The 18,076-nt window shown below is 35.8% G+C and overlaps 1 protein-coding gene across 1 annotated transcript in view; it reads left to right on the forward strand.

Annotated features, from left to right (window-relative positions):
- The window catches only part of MYBPC3 (myosin binding protein C3), a 64,285-nt gene extending 46,613 nt beyond the window's left edge, over window positions 1-17,672 (forward strand). Inside the window, exons 28-34 of the mRNA XM_074823986.1 lie at window positions 4,852-5,047; window positions 10,208-10,347; window positions 11,074-11,233; window positions 11,796-11,932; window positions 14,455-14,641; window positions 15,754-15,796; window positions 16,306-17,672. Of these exons, the coding sequence (XP_074680087.1) occupies window positions 4,852-5,047; window positions 10,208-10,347; window positions 11,074-11,233; window positions 11,796-11,932; window positions 14,455-14,641; window positions 15,754-15,764 (831 nt within the window). The 3' untranslated portion in view covers window positions 15,765-15,796; window positions 16,306-17,672. The remainder of the gene's footprint in view (window positions 1-4,851; window positions 5,048-10,207; window positions 10,348-11,073; window positions 11,234-11,795; window positions 11,933-14,454; window positions 14,642-15,753; window positions 15,797-16,305) is intronic.
- Window positions 17,673-18,076: the final 404 nt, after the last annotated feature.

Here is an 18,076-nt window from a genome sequence, read left to right on the forward strand (position 1 = left end):
TGTATCAGTTTCTGTTTTGTCATAGTTATTTATCATTACTTACCACAAGTAGTTTCCCTTATGCAAGTTCCCATTGCTTCACTGCTTAAGCAGTATTACATAAAGTATGGCTGATGATTCAAAAAACCCTCTCAAACATTAAAGAAAGGGGGAAAAAAAAAAAAATATCACTCTTCTTTCAGTCACAATTTATTTACAGTAAGAGTTTCTTCCCTCCTTTTGGGGAAGAAGAAAAAGTAAGTGCTGTAAGTAACTGCAAGCCTGTTCTTGCTTACTGACCATAGGATGCATCTTAAAGAGAGAAGTACACAAAAGCATAAGAATTCAACTAACTGCTCTTCTGGAGCCAAGGTACATGATGTTACAGGGCAACTTCTTTGCCAAAAGTGTGTATGTTCATTTCTGAAAGGCTGACCACAAAAATTAGAGTTGGTACATAAGCAGAATATCACAGTTGGAGCTATATAGAAACTGTGTGTATACAAAGAATAGCTTGCATATTACTGTACATGAGCTTAAGGTGTAAAAAACAGAGCATGCCAAGGATTATCAAGAGTGCGTGCATTTAACTGCACATGATGCTATGCATGCACAAAGTTTCTAGAATATACACACAAACTGACTAACCAGTTAGCCTGTCTTTGCATTTTCTACAGCTGTATGAGCAACTGTAATGATTATTTGTAACACACCACAGGCATTTTTTCAGACACAAGGCTATAATATCAATACAGTGCAAGAACCAGTGTGTGAAAGGAAAAAGTTTTCTGAGCGAAACGTAAAAGAAATTGTAAATTGCAGAATCTGGCTCTAACAGAGATAGTCTCAGTAATAATAGATATATCATTTAATCTAGTCCTCATTTATAATTTGAGGAAACTAAAATTTCTCTGCTGTCCAGCGTTGACAGTTATGAAAATGTAATCACTGTTATTTGTGAAGAGTTTTGAAATTCTCATATAAAAGATGCTGGAGATATTCAAAACATTTTTCCAGCAAGGGAGACATATATGACACATATGCACACATTACCTATATTGTTTTGTTTGGGGAGTACCAACAAAGAAAACAAAAATCTATATAAGAGCAAAAATCTGTGTAAAATAAAATATATGTGTCTTTTGCCCTATGGTTACTGGGTTACATGAAAAGTTGCTTTTTCAGAAAGATGTATCTAATCAGTAAACAGTTGCAAACCAATACATGGAGTAACTGCCTTGAATTGCATGCTTGCACTACTCTGACATAATCACATGCTTTTTTTTTTTCATGTTTCTTATCTCCAAAATTGCTAAAATGGACCCTTCACTGAGGTCTAGACACATGCAAAATTCAAGATTTTACATCTGATATTTCTGAGTTATGTAAGTCTTTAAAAAAAAAATTTAAGAGATATTTTTGCTGCTTTTATGCCTGAGTTGAAGAAAATTTGCACAAACTTGACAAGCTATCCCACAAGCAGAGGAACTGATAAAGTTCAACATTTTCTAGATTTGTGTCTTATGTCCCCTACATCACCATTTTCGTAGCACAACCCACCTCTTTTGCTCAGAGCAGCCTCATTGCAGTATCCCCAGAGATTTGCCAGTTCCTTGCCCTACTCCCCTAGGTGACATGTCCTCAGTTCCCCAGGCCAGAGAAAGCACACGTAGCAGGTAATCCAGAGCTTCACTTATCCTGGCAGATCATTCAGCTCTTGCCAAAGAAAACAGATAAAGACCAAGTCTTCCCTGACTTTTTCTCAGTAGGGACTCTAACTGAAGTTTTGGTATTTCACCCTTTCATCAGTTTTCACAAAACCAAGTTTTAGCCTGAGAACAAAACCAGAGTATTTTAATTCAAGAGGTATTTTTTGAGTGAATTCAATTTGTAATAGTGTTGAATTGCAGCTACAGCTACAATTCTTAATACTGCAAAAGCTGTTTAGAATATGCAAAACTGAGAGTCTTTAGAAAAAAAAAGCAAAGCATAAAGAACATTTCACTTTACACTTTGAAGAAGTTTAAAATACTGATCATTTCTACTGAGGAAAAAGACTTTAAGTAGACATGACTGCAATATTCAAATTACAAAAAGTATATAGGAGAAAAATACATAGATACTGGAATTACTGTGAACACCGAGCTACGGAACACAAGCAGGCAGAATATTATCTAACTGAAGTGTAAGACGGCGTCTTCTACTATTTACAGTTTCTGTGCAACCCTGCCAGTGATGTCTGTGGTCACTACTGTGTCATTTAACACTGAAATTCTATTAAATACCTTGTCGAGGTATCCTGGGCTAAATACTATTTGCAAATCTATTCAAATCTTTAGATTAAAATGTACAGAAAAGAACAAGTACAAGACTATTACTAACCCTTTTTCTGTTGAGTGCATTAAGCAGGTGGGACATTCTGCTGAAAGGAAGGGAATCAACACATTCTTGTTTCACAATTAACTACATTGACACATGATTGAAGAGATATTATTCATAAAATTCACAGTATTACTGAGCAGTCTTCTTGCCCATCATATATGTGTGAATATAAACATCTAAAAGCATTTAAATTTGTTCTTCCCTGGCAGTAAAGTCCCTGAAGTTTCTCTGGTGCGCTGTTTACCCACTCTGTCACTCACTGTTCTCTCTCGGATTACCTATTACACACTGCAGCAATCCAATCCTCTGGGATACGCATTAGGAACATGCTTTCTATCTGTTAATGATCTTCAATCTTCACAGTCTATAAATATGAGTATATTAAAACCAACACTTTGATCACTTGCAATCTTTCACTGGCACTCATGACACCTCAAGAGAAGAGGTGCTGTGAGTGAACATATCTGATCAACCACAGCAGAACACCAGCAATAGCAAAGCTTGATTTATAGTCAAGGTATTTCCTATGATAAAGATAATGCTATGGTTTCTCATGCCCATTTTTGCATGGCCCATATCTGGGGCCAGATCCTTGATTCAGCTCATTACTCAATCCATGAAAAACTATTAAAACTTGTAATCAGTCTGAAAACCTAGCCAAAGTATTTGTCTTGACAAATTAGAAATTTAAATAAAATTTCCGTATAATTATACCATTTTAAGTAGATTGGTTTTATTTTGAAAGAATTCCCCTAGCCAAAATTTTCAAGCAGAATTCTCATATTTTGAAATATACACATATGTGCAAAGTAAAATACAGTCAATTCTTGTCAAGTTCACCAATTATCAGACATGGGGGGGGGGAACAAACACCCAAACCACATTCTTTTACTTGTTCAAGAATTTCTACTATACCTTCCAGATAAAGAAGGGAAGCCTCTAATAGATTTTTGTAAGGGTTCTATGAAATGAGACCAGGGTAAAGGTACACTAGAACTGGGCAAAATCATCTTGTATCTAATATTTCAGAGCTACAGGCTTGAGGTGACTATACTCCTTGGCAGAAAGCAATAAGAAAATCAGTTACCAGATGAGGAAAATGGAAGATCCAAAAACATTGCTCATTCAAGGGTTATTATCAGCTCTGATGTAAATTCAATTACATCTGATGACTTAAATGCCAGAGAAATGAGCATATATTAAAGAACAGCAATTTCTAGGTGTTTTAGAAGTCCTTTAAGTATAATTTTGGACAGACCTTGACCTGACTCTTATAAAAAAAAGTCTTTTTCTAATACCACAGAAAAATAAAATGACACTGCACAGACTTTCTGAGCAAATACCAGACAAACCTGAAACAAAGGTGTAGCAAAGCACGGATTTATTTTCATTCTGCCCACATTTAGGCACCTAAACCAAGAGTCTGAGCATCCTAATCTCCCTTTGTAGCCTAAGGAAAAAGATACAGTCTTACAGAGTATGTTCTAGATACCCCATGAACTGAGGAGCCCTCTATAGGTGCTTTCTCTGCTGTTTACTAGAGGCGGAGGGCAGTATGTGTCCCAATTTTAGTGCCTTAGACTTCAGTTCCAGGGCAGCCTAAGCAGACCTGACTGCTGGCTTGGACCGTCCCACTTTCCCTCCCCACTCATTTGAGCTACTCTAGCCCTGCACTGCGTTGTTTCACCATGCTAATCTGGCAGAAACTTAAAAAACCCCACTGAGTTATTTTCTTCTAGACTGACTACAAAAACAGCTAATAAATATGATATGGCCCTTTTCTGTTTTCTTGGTTTGGAGCTGTACTGTGGAAGTAGCAGTCAAGCAACTTTTGAAGAACTAAATATTATCTACCAATTTTCCTGGAAATAGCTGAGTGACAGTGATGTAAGCCATAGATATCTTACTGATTCCACAACGTCATCTTCCATGGGTGTAGCAACACTGACTGCTTAGGTTGACAGTCACCAAAACAATTTTTGCAATGCAGAAAGAATTATACAGCAAGTTTCACATCCCAAAACTTCAAGACTATCACAATTTTTCAAAAGATCTTAAAAATGCCTGGGGATCAGGAATCAAATGTTTTAAGAAAGGGAGGAGAAGGGTAGAAAAAGTTAATAAACTCCTCAGATATTAAAGACTTCTGTTACTTAATGATCAGCTCAAGCCAGATCAACTGTAGGCTTTGCAGATGCCTGGGGAAAAGTACCAGACCAGCACAGGCATATTTTTTCTGGATTTGTTCTCAATACAATTTCAGTCTCTTCTCTAAATATAATTAAATGGTATCCTCACAGGGCATGGTGCCACTAAACCACACAGATGTGAGCAAATACTTGACCGCAAGAAAACAGAAATTATAAAGTATTTAGACAGTTTATCATCTCAACTCTGTGCATTAAATTAGGGTTTCTAGACTAAAAAACAGAAGAATGGAAATCTATTAGAGCCTAAAAAAAAAAAATAATTCCATTTTTTTCTCTTCAGGGTAAACCAAGACCCAAAATCATTTGGATGAAAGATGGTCAAACTCTAGACTCCAAAGATGTGGGAATTCGGAACAGCAACGCAGACACAATCCTTTTCATCAGAAAGGCAGAGCTTCATCACTCAGGAGCATATGAAGTCACTCTTCAGATAGAAAACATGACTGATAAAGTCACAATAAAAATACAAATCATAGGTAAGAACCTGACAACATCAAAATTTTAAGCATATCATACCAAACAACATAGTGGCCATGCTGAGGCAATCCAAAGATCCAACTACCTCAGAATCCCTTCTCTGACAATGGTTGATGGCAGATGACTAGGACAAAGTTCAGAGCAGGGCTAGCACGTCACTTTATTTCCCTAGTATATTTTCCCAATTTGAAATGATCTGTGCACTAGAGACTTTCAGAGGGAGAGGGATTATCTGTGTGTCCCATAGCTCTTGAGGGATTTTTTTATTGCATGATTTTAACCAGTTTTTTAATCCAGGTCTAGTTTCGGAATGCAAATATACTTTTGTAAGGAATTTCAGTTTAAGTGCATGCACAACTACTTATTTGCTTTGTTTTGAGTCTCTCTCCTGATAATCTCATTTGATGCCCATACAGTTTTGTATCAGAAAAAAACATGAATAATCATTTATTCACCTTTTCCATGCTACTCATGATTTTATAGCCTTCAGTCATACTCTCCTCAGTTAAACTTGCTCAAGTTTTAGACTCTTTCTTTTCAAAAAGATGTCATTCCATATTTTTGATCATCTTTATCACCGTTCTTTCTACCACTCTCAGAGAGTGAGAGTTCTGGTGTTCTTGGGAATAGCCATATTGTTCTCAAGGAAGGAAATATGAATCCTGGAATGGATATACTCTTATTTGGTTTCTTCGGCAGATAAGGACAGTGAAGATAAAATCTTCGCGCTAATATACCTCTACTGTTCTGAGAATTAGAAATGACAAGATAGAGTCCTGTGAATTTGGAAAATTCACATTTAATGCCTTATTCAGTGTTGAGAGTGTCTAGTTAGCCTGAGGCTTAGTAGAGGCTTATTCTCTATTACACAATTTCTAGTCTCTTTTCTAGTGTCATTTTAAAGGAATGCATTGCCAAAGTTTCAGTAACTTCCCTTGGGATTCTGTGAGATATGTTCTGGGATCTTGCCTAGTCAGATTTTATTAATGTTCAGCCAGAGATCTTCTACTTCTCCTCATTCCAGCTCTACGTAACATTCTTGATAATTGTTTTTATTTCTCGTTCCTCACACTTTCACACTGCCATCCCAAATTTCCTCCAGTGTATCAAGATACTTTTAGAATATGTATCTTGGCACAAAAAGAGTATTTAAACATAACCCCTAATACTTTGGAATTAAAGATATAATGCTGACTGTATTCTGCTTGAAGTTTTATAAAATAATGTTGGAAGAATGGGTATGCAGTGGTGCAACTGCAAACAAGAAAGGTGTAACAAATTGGAGCAAATATGTCTTAATACCATCAGCTGCTTTGCCTCAAGAGGATGGCTGCAGTTCTGCAACAGCAAAATAAGTAAATGGCAGCTAAAATAAAGTAATCCCAAGGGTAAAGGGGAGTGGTTCAGCCTACACACCAAAATACCTTTCTGAAACTGGTTAGTGACTCTAGATTCTAGCACATTGCTCTTACAGCTTCCACCCATTGTTTGCTAGTGTAGAAAGGCATAAAAACACATACATGTACCACTGTCAAAGAGTTATTTCATATAGAAAATGAATGGTTGAAAAGAGCAACTACTCTTATCACACAGATTAATACATGTCAGAATTGGAGGACAGGCATTAAACCTTCTACTTCTTGGGCACCTTGCTCAAATGAAAAGGAATAAACAAATTTCATTTAATTCCTGGCCAAGAAGAGAAAAGGCTTGTAACATACACAAATACTTTGGCAACCAAGGTGTCTACTTTGATTCTTGATTCTGTCACTTTTTCATCAGAACTACTTCTTTTCAATTCTGTCAACAGCACTTTTTGGTCTCCAGATTTTATATTCTCTTGCCAGGAAAGAAATTATGGGTGATTCAGGGACTCTTTCTATACTACTAGTAATGCTTTGGGTTCTGTAGAACATCATGTTGAAAAGCCAAGCCAGCTTTCAGAGATATAATAAATCAACCAGTGATCTTTTGAGGTGTCTGTTCATCAGTTAGCTTCCCCTGGCAAACATCTACTTGATAGAGTAATGCTTGTAGCTTCAGCCCTCATCTTTTTTTTGGAGTAAGGCAAGAATGTAAGTAACCAAACGCTCTGCCTCTATGATGAATCACCTGTCAGTTCCAAACAGGAGGAAACACTTCTATTACTGCCATCACCTGCCCTTATTGCCAAAACAATTGCTGCAGTTTACTCGAGACCTACAAAATATGGATTCAAATACTTAAAGAAAGGTCTTAGATAATGAAAATATCCCCAACCTCTGAAAAATATGGTTCCTTCAACTTCCCCCCCCCCCAATGAATCAATAATTGGTGCCTTCCATTATGCCTTCTATTCATCAAATCAAACCTCAGTTCCATATTTTTAATTTTTTTAAACTGAATTTATTTATTGTTCTCATTATTTATTGTTTGAAAATGTAAATTATCATTGCTTTTTGAAAGATAATTCACACTTTATCTCTTCTTCCATTCTGTAAAATTCAGTAATATGCAAAAATCCTCAGATGTGCTTGTGCTGAGGGTAACAGAATATTTCCCCAGAATATAAACTCCCACTCTAACACAGTGTCCTACAGAGGAAAATAATTTGCTACAGATGCATCACTAGGATTAACTTTTACCATCCTCTGTTCACCAGCTAGAGATGTACTGGTTAGTACCGAGAAAGGAATGTTCTACAATTCTACGAAGGAATATTGAACATATATTCTTGCAGGTTGCATTATCCCATCAAACCACAAAGATCAAGAATATAAAAATCCATTTATCAAATTTATCCATCTCTACTTTTTGTAAGTTTTTCCTTTAGAAAGCCTTACAAGTATGGAGGCTTTCAGTACACTCTTTTTCTTCATTCCATCTAAACCACCATGGGTAGATGTAATAATTTATTAAAAATTAAAAAGGAATTATTTAATACATCATTGAGTTATCACATTAATCTAATAGCAGGTTAAGGCTTAAAGTGTTCTTCTGTTAATGAAGTCATACTCTGAAATTGTTCCCCACCAAAATCATATCTATATCTATGTACATAAACAGATACATAAGAATGTCTTAAATATATATACACACACATTCCTGAAGTCTAATCTATTCCAATTCTATTACTGAATTAATGAATGACCTGCCATCCCATTGCTTTGAGTTTTGAAGGGGGCTTCCCAGATGATTGCTTTTAGGTAACTAGGAGCAATAAGGCACCGGGTTCAAAATCTGTCTGTCCAGTAAGGCCTTCACTAAAAGTGGGGTTTTTTTCTTTTTTTGCACCTGACTGTATTTTTCTTCCATTTATCAATCTCTTCCTATAGTATTTAAACCAACCACCATCACCAAGATCTCCCCAGTTTTTGACAAAGTATTGTCTAAGTATCCCTTTAAAACAAAAAACAACTCTTGCGTAGATGTACCTGTAGGTAAGCACACAGGAAAAATACTTGTAAAACTAGACAGATACTGTGGAGGGTAATAACAGTAGGTAGAACTGAAAATAATTAACAAATTGCTAAACATCACAACATCTGTCTACCACTAGATTATAATACATTTATTCAGGGATTGTAGAGCTTTGCCTACTGACACTATTGCAGCTTCTATACCCACACAGGTATTCATATGTGGTAACCAAAATTCTTCTCCTTAACTCAGAGAGATTAATTGATTTCTGTATAATGAAGATATGCATCTAGAAATATATATAGATTTTTTCTTTTAAGTTGTGATTCAAAAAAACAACAAATACATTTCCACATCTTCATAAGCAATGTTGTTCATCTGACGATGCATTACCATTCCCTACTTCAGAAACAGGGAAGAAAAAGAAATAAGGCTTTACTTGAAGTTGGTAGCTGTTGAGAAACACAGAAGATGGCAGCTTTTTCTCTGAAATGTTAGTGTAAGAGAGGAAGGAAGAGGACGATAAATGGAATGAGAGCAATGCATTCCATATTCCTTATCAAACTTCATACAGTGTTCTAGTTGTCTCCAGTGTTTAGCAATTTGAAGGAGGACAAAAAGGATTAAAAGTTAATTATAAAGGAGTCTTTGATTCCAAAGTATGCCCATGAAAAGAGAATTAGCACGTTATGCTTTGACATAGGAAGTCACAGTTCCCCCAATAACAGTCAAGGCTGGTTTATTACTGCTTTGCATATCCTTCTTTAAGGAATTCAGTGATAAGCAATCTATAAATTACATTCCTTTGTGCTTTGCTCATCTCAAACCTACATCCATCAGATAATATTTTCTTCATTTTTCCAGCTTAGCTACAAAAAGGGGAGACCATTCCCATTTGGCTGTCTGGAATGATCCTGAACCATCCTTCACTTAGTCACAAGACCATCTACCCAGGCCTAATGATCATCTCCCCAACAGGCCCTGTAACTGTGAGCAACAATCTAACATATCAAAAAGGGGAACTAGCATCTTCAAGTTAAAACAGACGGGAATATTACTTAATAAATCAAATTTAAATGTTACAGCACTTGACTAAACAACATTGATAAATACTAATGATCCTTAAAAGAAGGAAAAATGAAAGTTAATATAATTTTATAATATATATTCTTCTCTATATTTCCAGGTATCTTAAAAAGGACATAGACTTCTGTACCTCTTTGCAAGTTTGTTCTTTTTCTAGTTATTACAGAGAAATGTCACTAGTGGGCAAGCCAACAGGCACTGAGACAACAGGAAAAAGAGTCAGGTATATTACCAAGTGGTAGGCCTTCCTTAGCTGAGAGGAATATATACCCAGTTGCCTTTGTTGTTTATATTACTCTCAGTGTACCTAAATGTCTGAGAAATTGCACCAAGGCTACCAAGCAAGTAATAAATGTAATAAGAGAGTTCATCACACCCACCCATCCAAACAACACACACTTCTTAGGAAGAGTTTGTCTGGTTCCTGTGTTACTAATTTTGCTATGTTGTCTATTTCTCAGTAGGTTTCAGGCCTCTCAGAGTATTAAGAGGGTATTTGAAAGTTTCCCAACTTTCCTGTTTACAGTTTCAACTTCACATACATGAAGTGTATTGCTATGGAACAGTTATAGATTGCTATGAAGTTCTATTTTTTTCCCTGCATGGGAGGAAATTACAAAGCTCTCAGATCTTGAACTAAAAGCTAAGGGTTTTTTTTCATGTCTCCTCTGCAGACAAGCCTGGTCCTCCTCAGAATATAAAGCTTGTAGACGTTTGGGGATTTAATGCAGCCCTGGAGTGGGTACCTCCACAGGATGATGGCAATGCACAGATTGTGGGCTACACAGTCCAGAAAGCAGACAAAAAGACAATGGTAAGAAATTGCACTGAATCAGTGACTTTGTATGGTGTTTAAACTACTACCTGCTTCAGGAACACAGAGACTTGAGCTAAACAGCTGCATTCATGACTCTCAGTTGTGCGTCCAAGTTGTCCTATGGCATATCAGAGGCAGTTAAACATTGAAGAACAGAATCTAAAAAGAACCAAAAGTATAGAACTGTAGAAAATGCCTGGTAGACAATGTAAAGAGAAAGACCAAGCCTGTCCCATCTTTAGTGGTGACTCAAAGTAGAATTATATTTTTATTTGGAATTACATTTTTCATAAATGCAGGGGAAAATTGAAGGGGAGGAAGGAAGAGTTAGACTTGAACTCAGATGCTGGGAATACTAGGGAGAAGTATGTAGGCCAGTCAAACTGGAATACGTCTTTCTCATGGAAGTCCCCATCAAGTAGTCAAGTCCTGGGGACATATCCTGTATCAGGTTCCCCAAGTATGAGTAAGGGTAAAATGTAAAGAGTTTCTTTTTCTCAAAATGCAAGTATTCATACATCTATCACATCAGCCATAAAATAAAAATAAGAAAATAGATCAGCTGATCTTCACGGGAAGCAACATAATATTCATTTCTCAGGCTAGTTTTAAATACCTGTCTACCTGTCTTTTCCTTGTAGCAAGAAGGATCTCTCCATACCAAAACTAGCACCATGTGTGACCTCTCATAGCATCTTTCTAAACAGTATAGTCTTGTTACAGGAATGGTATACTGTTTTTGATCACTATCGTCGCACAAACTGTGTAGTGTCAGACCTGATTATGGGAAATGAGTATTTTTTTCGAATCTTCAGTGAAAATTTGTGTGGATTGAGTGAAACTGCTGCAACCACCAAAAAACCTGCCTATATCCAAAAAACAGGTAACATATTCTTCAAAACAAAGATCACAAAAGCCACTAAGTACCAGAAGTAATACATTGGCAAATGGAAAATGCAATATTACTAGATGCGCCACTAGAGATATTTTAATTACTTAGTAACTAGCACTTATAAACTGTTTTAGCATCAACAGCCCTTATCTAAGTAGATCTCCTGTACTAACATGAACATCTGTTAAAAAATATTTAATCACACAGTCTTTCTAAACTATATTATTTTAAGAAAATAATACAACTCGGGGGTTATATTTACATTCCGGGATTAAAAGTTTAAATGTCTGTGGTGAAGACTTTCCCTGCAGACAAATGGCTTTCGTATTTTTAACAGAAGCTGAAAGGCCATGATTGCCAGGACCTTTTACTTCAACTAAAGCATGAAACATGAGATGTGTTTTAGAGTGAAGTGAATTTAAAGATTTATTGTAAATGCCATAGCTTTGAAGTTTCTCTAAATCAGACAGGCAAATTAAATGACAACTAGACTGTACACAAGTCAACAGAATTGAAAACACAGTCCTTACTATTTTGTTTCTTTGAATTGCAGGCACCACTTATAAGCCACCTAGTTATAAAGAACATGACTTCTCCGAACCTCCTAAATTCACTCACCCTTTAGTAAACCGTTCTGTGATTGGAGGATACAACACCACACTCAGCTGTGCTGTAAGAGGAATCCCCAAGGTACAGGTTACATCAACTGTCATTGATAATGTCTCAACAAGCCAAGATGCTGCCTTAGAATTCATGCCATTTCAGTGTGGCTGGAGCATAACATATATTAAGAAAAAGTAAAGGTCACCCAATTATCTCCCACCTCACTGCTAATTGATGCTTAACTAGAATGCATGGTACAAGCTTTTATCTGGTTGTGCACAGAACCAGTGGGGCAATACAGTAAAGGAGACAGAGGAAAGGACAGTCATTGCTTATGGTAACACCATGCCATTGAAAATGTACCATGTGTACATAAAATCTACTCACTGACGAAGGTAAACAACAACAACAACAAGCATCTTCTCACAATGTATATTTTGTTCCCTTCAGTCTTTCAAGAAAACAGCAGCTAATGTAATATACTGTTCCATTAATCTAGATGATACATAGGAACACAAATTGTTCTGTTAAGTCGATATATCCACATAATTTCTTGAGAGTCTGAGTTATTTTGCAAAATTAACAAGAATAAGACCTGCTGTTGTGTGTGATGTTTTGGGGTTGTTTTTTTTAATTTCACAGGAATATTTTCTCAGTCTAAATATATTTGTTGAAGTCTCTTCAAAAAGTACAAAAAGATGTACTTTATTGTTAGTCAGGAACAAGCAGTAAAAACTGTATCAGCTAAGAGCTAAATTTAGATTTCTCAAAAAAGGGAAATAGGTTTTTCTCTGCAGTGAAGGAATTTACCATATTATGACATAATCTTGTCATAAATTTAAATTAGTACAATCACAAAAAATGCAGTACCCTTTTCCCTTCCTCTTCTGCCTGCTTATTTCCAGTTCCTCTCCCTTCCTCATGCCTACACAAGGATCTAATAGCTACACAGCAAAACATGTAAGATAATTGCTCAAATTAATTTTAAAAAATCGTCTTAATGCAATACTTTGTTGCAGTTTACTGGATGAAGAAGGAGCTCCAGACAAAATTCAAATACAGAAAGGAAGCATACCCACGCAAATAGCTGCAAAAGAACATTATAGAAGGAATTCCAGCAACTGTTGGCAAAATCCATCTTCCAGTAGCTGCCTCAGCTTAGATTCATTATGAAATGATAGTGCTAGTAATGATATTCCCTCTTAGTTAACTGACCTTTCTGTGCATCTGTATCCACTTAATTCAGCTTCCATGGTTTTAAGATGATTCTAAGAAAATCTTTGTATTTTACAGCTGTTACATATAGTAGTCACAGGTTTTTGAATGTGAGCATGCTAGCTTCCACATTAGCCTGAAGGATACAAATAGTCCTCATCCTTCAGTACACCTCATACTCTTAAAGCAGCTTTTCCAGATACTTTTCTGTACTTGCATTGCCCAAATTAACCTTAACAAAAAGTTTCTGTACCTACTGCAGAACTCTGCAACAGGTCTTTTTCACTGAGAGTAGCTTATGTTGATAGAGCTTTCCAGTTCTGAATAACTACAGATTATCAAGCATACCTCAGATATGATCATATATGACATGAAAAAGTTACCACTTCAAGCAGAGCCAATATTCCTGACCTGGTAGCAATGATGAAATAAAATCACTTTCTACCAAGAAAGATGAAGAGGCTATAGAAAAGAAGCTAAATATTTTGAGGCAGAAAAAAATCCAATTGATATCTTTAAAGGAAATTAAGCATGGCAACTGGGATGCACTGAATTGTGTATCACAGATCAAAGACAACTGATTCAGTAGATTTCAATGCAACAGTCTTATCTTTTTATGGGTGAAGAAACAGAAGACGTCAATTCTGAAAGAAAAACAGATGAAAGCAGAGCTTGTTCTTCTACTCTTTACAACCTATTTCTTCACTATATGTACTAACAAGCTTGAAATAAACAAAAGCTGTTTGCTTTATATTAGATTTTTCATTTTCAAAATTTCATTTATAAAAATTAAAGGCACATTTTCAGGTACCAGAAACAAAACACAATGGCTTGAATTGGTACAGAGCCAACCACTTTATCGCTCAGCTGAAGCCAACAAGAACTTTGTTTTGAAATTGCTGAAGTTGCTAAAGATACGCTAAATGGTTTGGAAAATCATTTCCCAGCCTAAACCTTGGCATCCCAAGTTGCCCACTCAACATCCACAGACCTTTATGACACTTCTGCTCTAATCATCTGTGCAGTTTAATTCCTCTTCTGTGAGATACTTTAAGCATTCAAAAATATTTTAATAAGCACAATTAAATAACTCCTGAAGGAATGAATTTGTAGCCAGTTCGTAGGGTTTTTTAAAAAATTGTGATAAAATAGGTTACAGACCTATTCTTTACGTGCTATTGGAGAATTAAAGAAAATACTGAATCTTTGAGTTATCAGTTTCATGAGTTTGTACTGAATGAGGAGAGGTTCCTTGAAAAATTATTAACACTGCTGTGTAATATATAGCCTTCGTAATTCATAAACCTGTGATGGCTAAATTAAAGCTGTAAGATCAGCCGTAAGTCTTCTATTTTCTATCTTGTATTTTAAAATTCTTCTTTTGTGTTCTTCAGCCAAAGATATTCTGGTACAAAAACAAAATGGATCTCTCTGGGGATGCCAAATACCGCATGTTCAGTAAACAGGGTGTGTTGACCCTGGAGATCCGGAAACCCACTCCATTCGATGGGGGCTGTTACACCTGTAAAGCTGTTAATGAGTGTGGTGAAGCTGAAATAGAGTGCAGACTGGATGTCAGAGGTAATCAGATTAATTTTATGGATAACACTAATACTGCAATGAAGAAAGTAACAGCTAAAAAGAAAAAATAAATCATAGTTCTCTTTTATCTAACCCTGACTTCTTTGGTGCTATATAAAAGTGTCTGCTAATTACACACACCAGCAAGATTGTGTTCTTCATTCTAAACTGTTATGATAGAATTAGGTTACTTGCCAGGTGACACTGGTCTAAAGGCAGACAATCATTACACTTCTAACTTAGTATTTCTAGAGAAGATACTTAGCACTGGAATGGATGTCTATCTATAGACACTGCATTGTGGATAATTTTATTATCCTTTGTGCCATACTCTGCAATTGAAAGTTTGAAATTAAGTCACTGGCCATTAGACATATGTAAAAGATGATGCATGCAACATCACAAACATTTTTCAAACATTGATAATTTTGCTTGTAAAAAGGGCCAGGAAAAAAAAAAGTCACATGCTTATAACACAGTAAGAAATACTGACTAAATATTTTTGGTAAAGCTGCTAATCATGTATCTATTTGTCAATATGAACCTATGTAGCACCACTTTAAATGCACCTCAAACCCAGAAAAAGCTGGGAAAGTAACCTGCATAACAGCCATTGGTGGAGATCCATCTTCAGCACAACAAACCTGAAGGTGTTTCTACACAGCCCAGAGTTCAATATTTTACTCAGTGCTAAATCAGGAACGTGTGCACAGTGCACCTTGCAGTGCTGAGCATCAACATCCTCATCAGGGTCTTGGCAGCAAGCGATTTAGCTGCATTAGTATGGTGATGAACTCAGACTAAGAACTCTGAAATGTCTGGCTAATCTAGGCAGCGGCTTATTAAGACAACGCTAGTTGCAGCTGAATGGCTAACTCAAGTGTGTCTGTTCATGCTATACTGTACAGCACAGACATGGCTCAAAGCTTAATATTATCATCTTCTGACACTTGCTTTAGGAACATTAAATCTCTTTGGAATCATCAAATAAAGGCAACTACTATAAAGCTTCTATATTTCACCTTCTGCACCAAGTCTCAATTTAAAATTAACATCCTTTAATATCAGATGATATCTTCAAATTTTTTTTTTTTCTTTTTTTAATTCTCCAGCACCTCAGTAAAACTCTGAATCTCAACTCCTCTGCAAGTCAAGGTATGAATCAAAGGAACTCAGCTGGATAAAGGCATAATGGTTGTTTGGTTAGAGACAAGATTAAACAGTTGTTAGATATTCATGTTAGAGATTTTAGGAAATTTTTATGTTGGCGGGGGATATGTGTGCTTGTTTTGACTTCTGTTTGTTTTTTAACTAATCATACTAAGATCGCATTCCCACAAGGTAATTTATTTGGTTTATTTTAGAGTTGGGGTTTCATGGGTCTCAACCTTTAATATGCTGTGCTAGTGTAAAAATCTGTAAGAATAACAGAACACTTTGTTAACTATTTTCCTTAATTTTGCAAGCCCTCCCTCTAGGATACTATTATTATAGAGCTAACTAGTATCAATAATCTGTGTGGATTACTTTAACCAAGCAAGCAGAGTTAAAATTACAATGCATCTAGAAGTACATTTTAGACTTTTAAAAAAATGAGATAGCTATAATAAACTATCAGGTAATGTAATTTGACAATAAATCCTTCTTCCCATTCTCTGTCTCAGCATTGGAATGGAACTTGAAAAGAAGAAAACTGAAGAAGTTAATGAAGGATAAGTTCAGTTACATTTAGGAGTCCTGCTCATCTTAAAAGCCATTTAGGTGGCAGCGTATTGTAGTGTCCTGCTTACTCAACATATTTTCAGACAATATTTCCTCTTTTCATACATCTGTTTTAGTGACATTGCCCCCATCTCCATGTGAAGAAATTCAGGGAAATCAAGATAAACCTTTCCCCCCATTACATACATAAGATACGTCTGAAAAAACCCAAATATTCCAGTTACATGCAAACCCAGACTATTCCTAATGTCTGAAACATAAAATTTTCTACTTCTACAGTTGTCTCCATTTTTTCTCCTCAGAATTCTGACATTCTTCATAAGAAACAAGTAGCTCAGAATAATGAAACAAATAACAAATTATTTGCAATATTTAACCACCTTTCATTATACTGATCTCTGCACAATAGAAAGTAACCTTCATTTCTACTGCTTTTCCTGTCAGGGCTTGAAATAGCCACTTCTGTGCTCTTTAGCAGATCTTTGCAGAACCACATCCAAAATACTCCATTTGGGAATCTCTGGCTAAAGCTGCTGTTCTGCTTTATATAGATAATAGTTTATTTGCTAATTACTCAGTACTGGTTTTCTAGCTTTTTAAAAAGACACCAGCATAGAATTCCAGTTATTAGATGTTTCTGCAACCAATCATAGACATTATACTAATCTACAGAGATAATTCTGTACATCAGATGAAACAGCTAAAGATGTAGCAAGGCAGACTATTTGCATGTAAATAAGAAATTTCTAAACAAAAAGCTTGTGATGAATGCAGTAAACTCACTGCCATCAAATATTATGGGAGGCTTTTGAAAATATGAATGGTATGTATTTTTGCAAATAATTTTGTCTAATTGACACTATAGCATTTCTGACTTCTCACCTACTAGTTGGAATAGTATTTGGGGTGAAGTTTTTTTTGGACCTACAGTAGTTGTTAGTAGTTTCTCACTGGAAAGTACTTTTTAATGATCACAGTACAAGAGAAGGTGGGAAGATGAAATTAATCCAGGAAGCATTGCCCTTTGGAAGAAGCAACACAAAGGAACTGAAGTAATACTACTCCCCTGCCTCCAACATGCCAGTTGAGATGGGAAAGCATGTCTGACACAGCGTGTTAGTTGTACTAAACAAGCAAATACATCTTCATAATAAAAACACTGATGATGAGATGTTTATTTTGATTGTTTTATTATGGTATCAGATCAAAGAAGGGTATTCCTCTAAAACCAAAGTCAGTTTATCCAAGGTTAACATTTGTTGCAAGTTGTTATTATTCAACAAATAAATGAAAAATTATGGAAGAGCAAGTTTACATTGTTTTGAACTTTTGTTTCCTGACTAACACTATTATTTAAAAAAATACCACACATAAAAGTTGGAGATTTTCTATATTATAAAGAACCTATGACCAGAACACAGTGGACTCAAAGGATCCCCAGCATCTGTGGGACAACATCTATTGAAAAGCAGAGACTGAATTGCAAGTGCTTAGATTAACAAAGGACAGTTTACCCTAAGGAACGTTAGGTGCTCTATCAAATATAGTCTATTATCAGAAAGGTGTTTCAGAAAGAGAGTAGACTTTCATGCTGTAATAGGGTACGATACTGAAAGAGTACAAAATTAAGTCAAGAATCACTAAGCAAATAGCATTTTTTGCTCAATTCTTAGCTATTGAACATGAGTACACTGTTTTTCTGAAGTGAACATT

The sequence above is a fragment of the Strix aluco genome, chromosome 4 (genome assembly GCF_031877795.1).
Source record: "Strix aluco isolate bStrAlu1 chromosome 4, bStrAlu1.hap1, whole genome shotgun sequence".
Taxonomy (NCBI): Eukaryota; Metazoa; Chordata; class Aves; order Strigiformes; family Strigidae; genus Strix; species Strix aluco.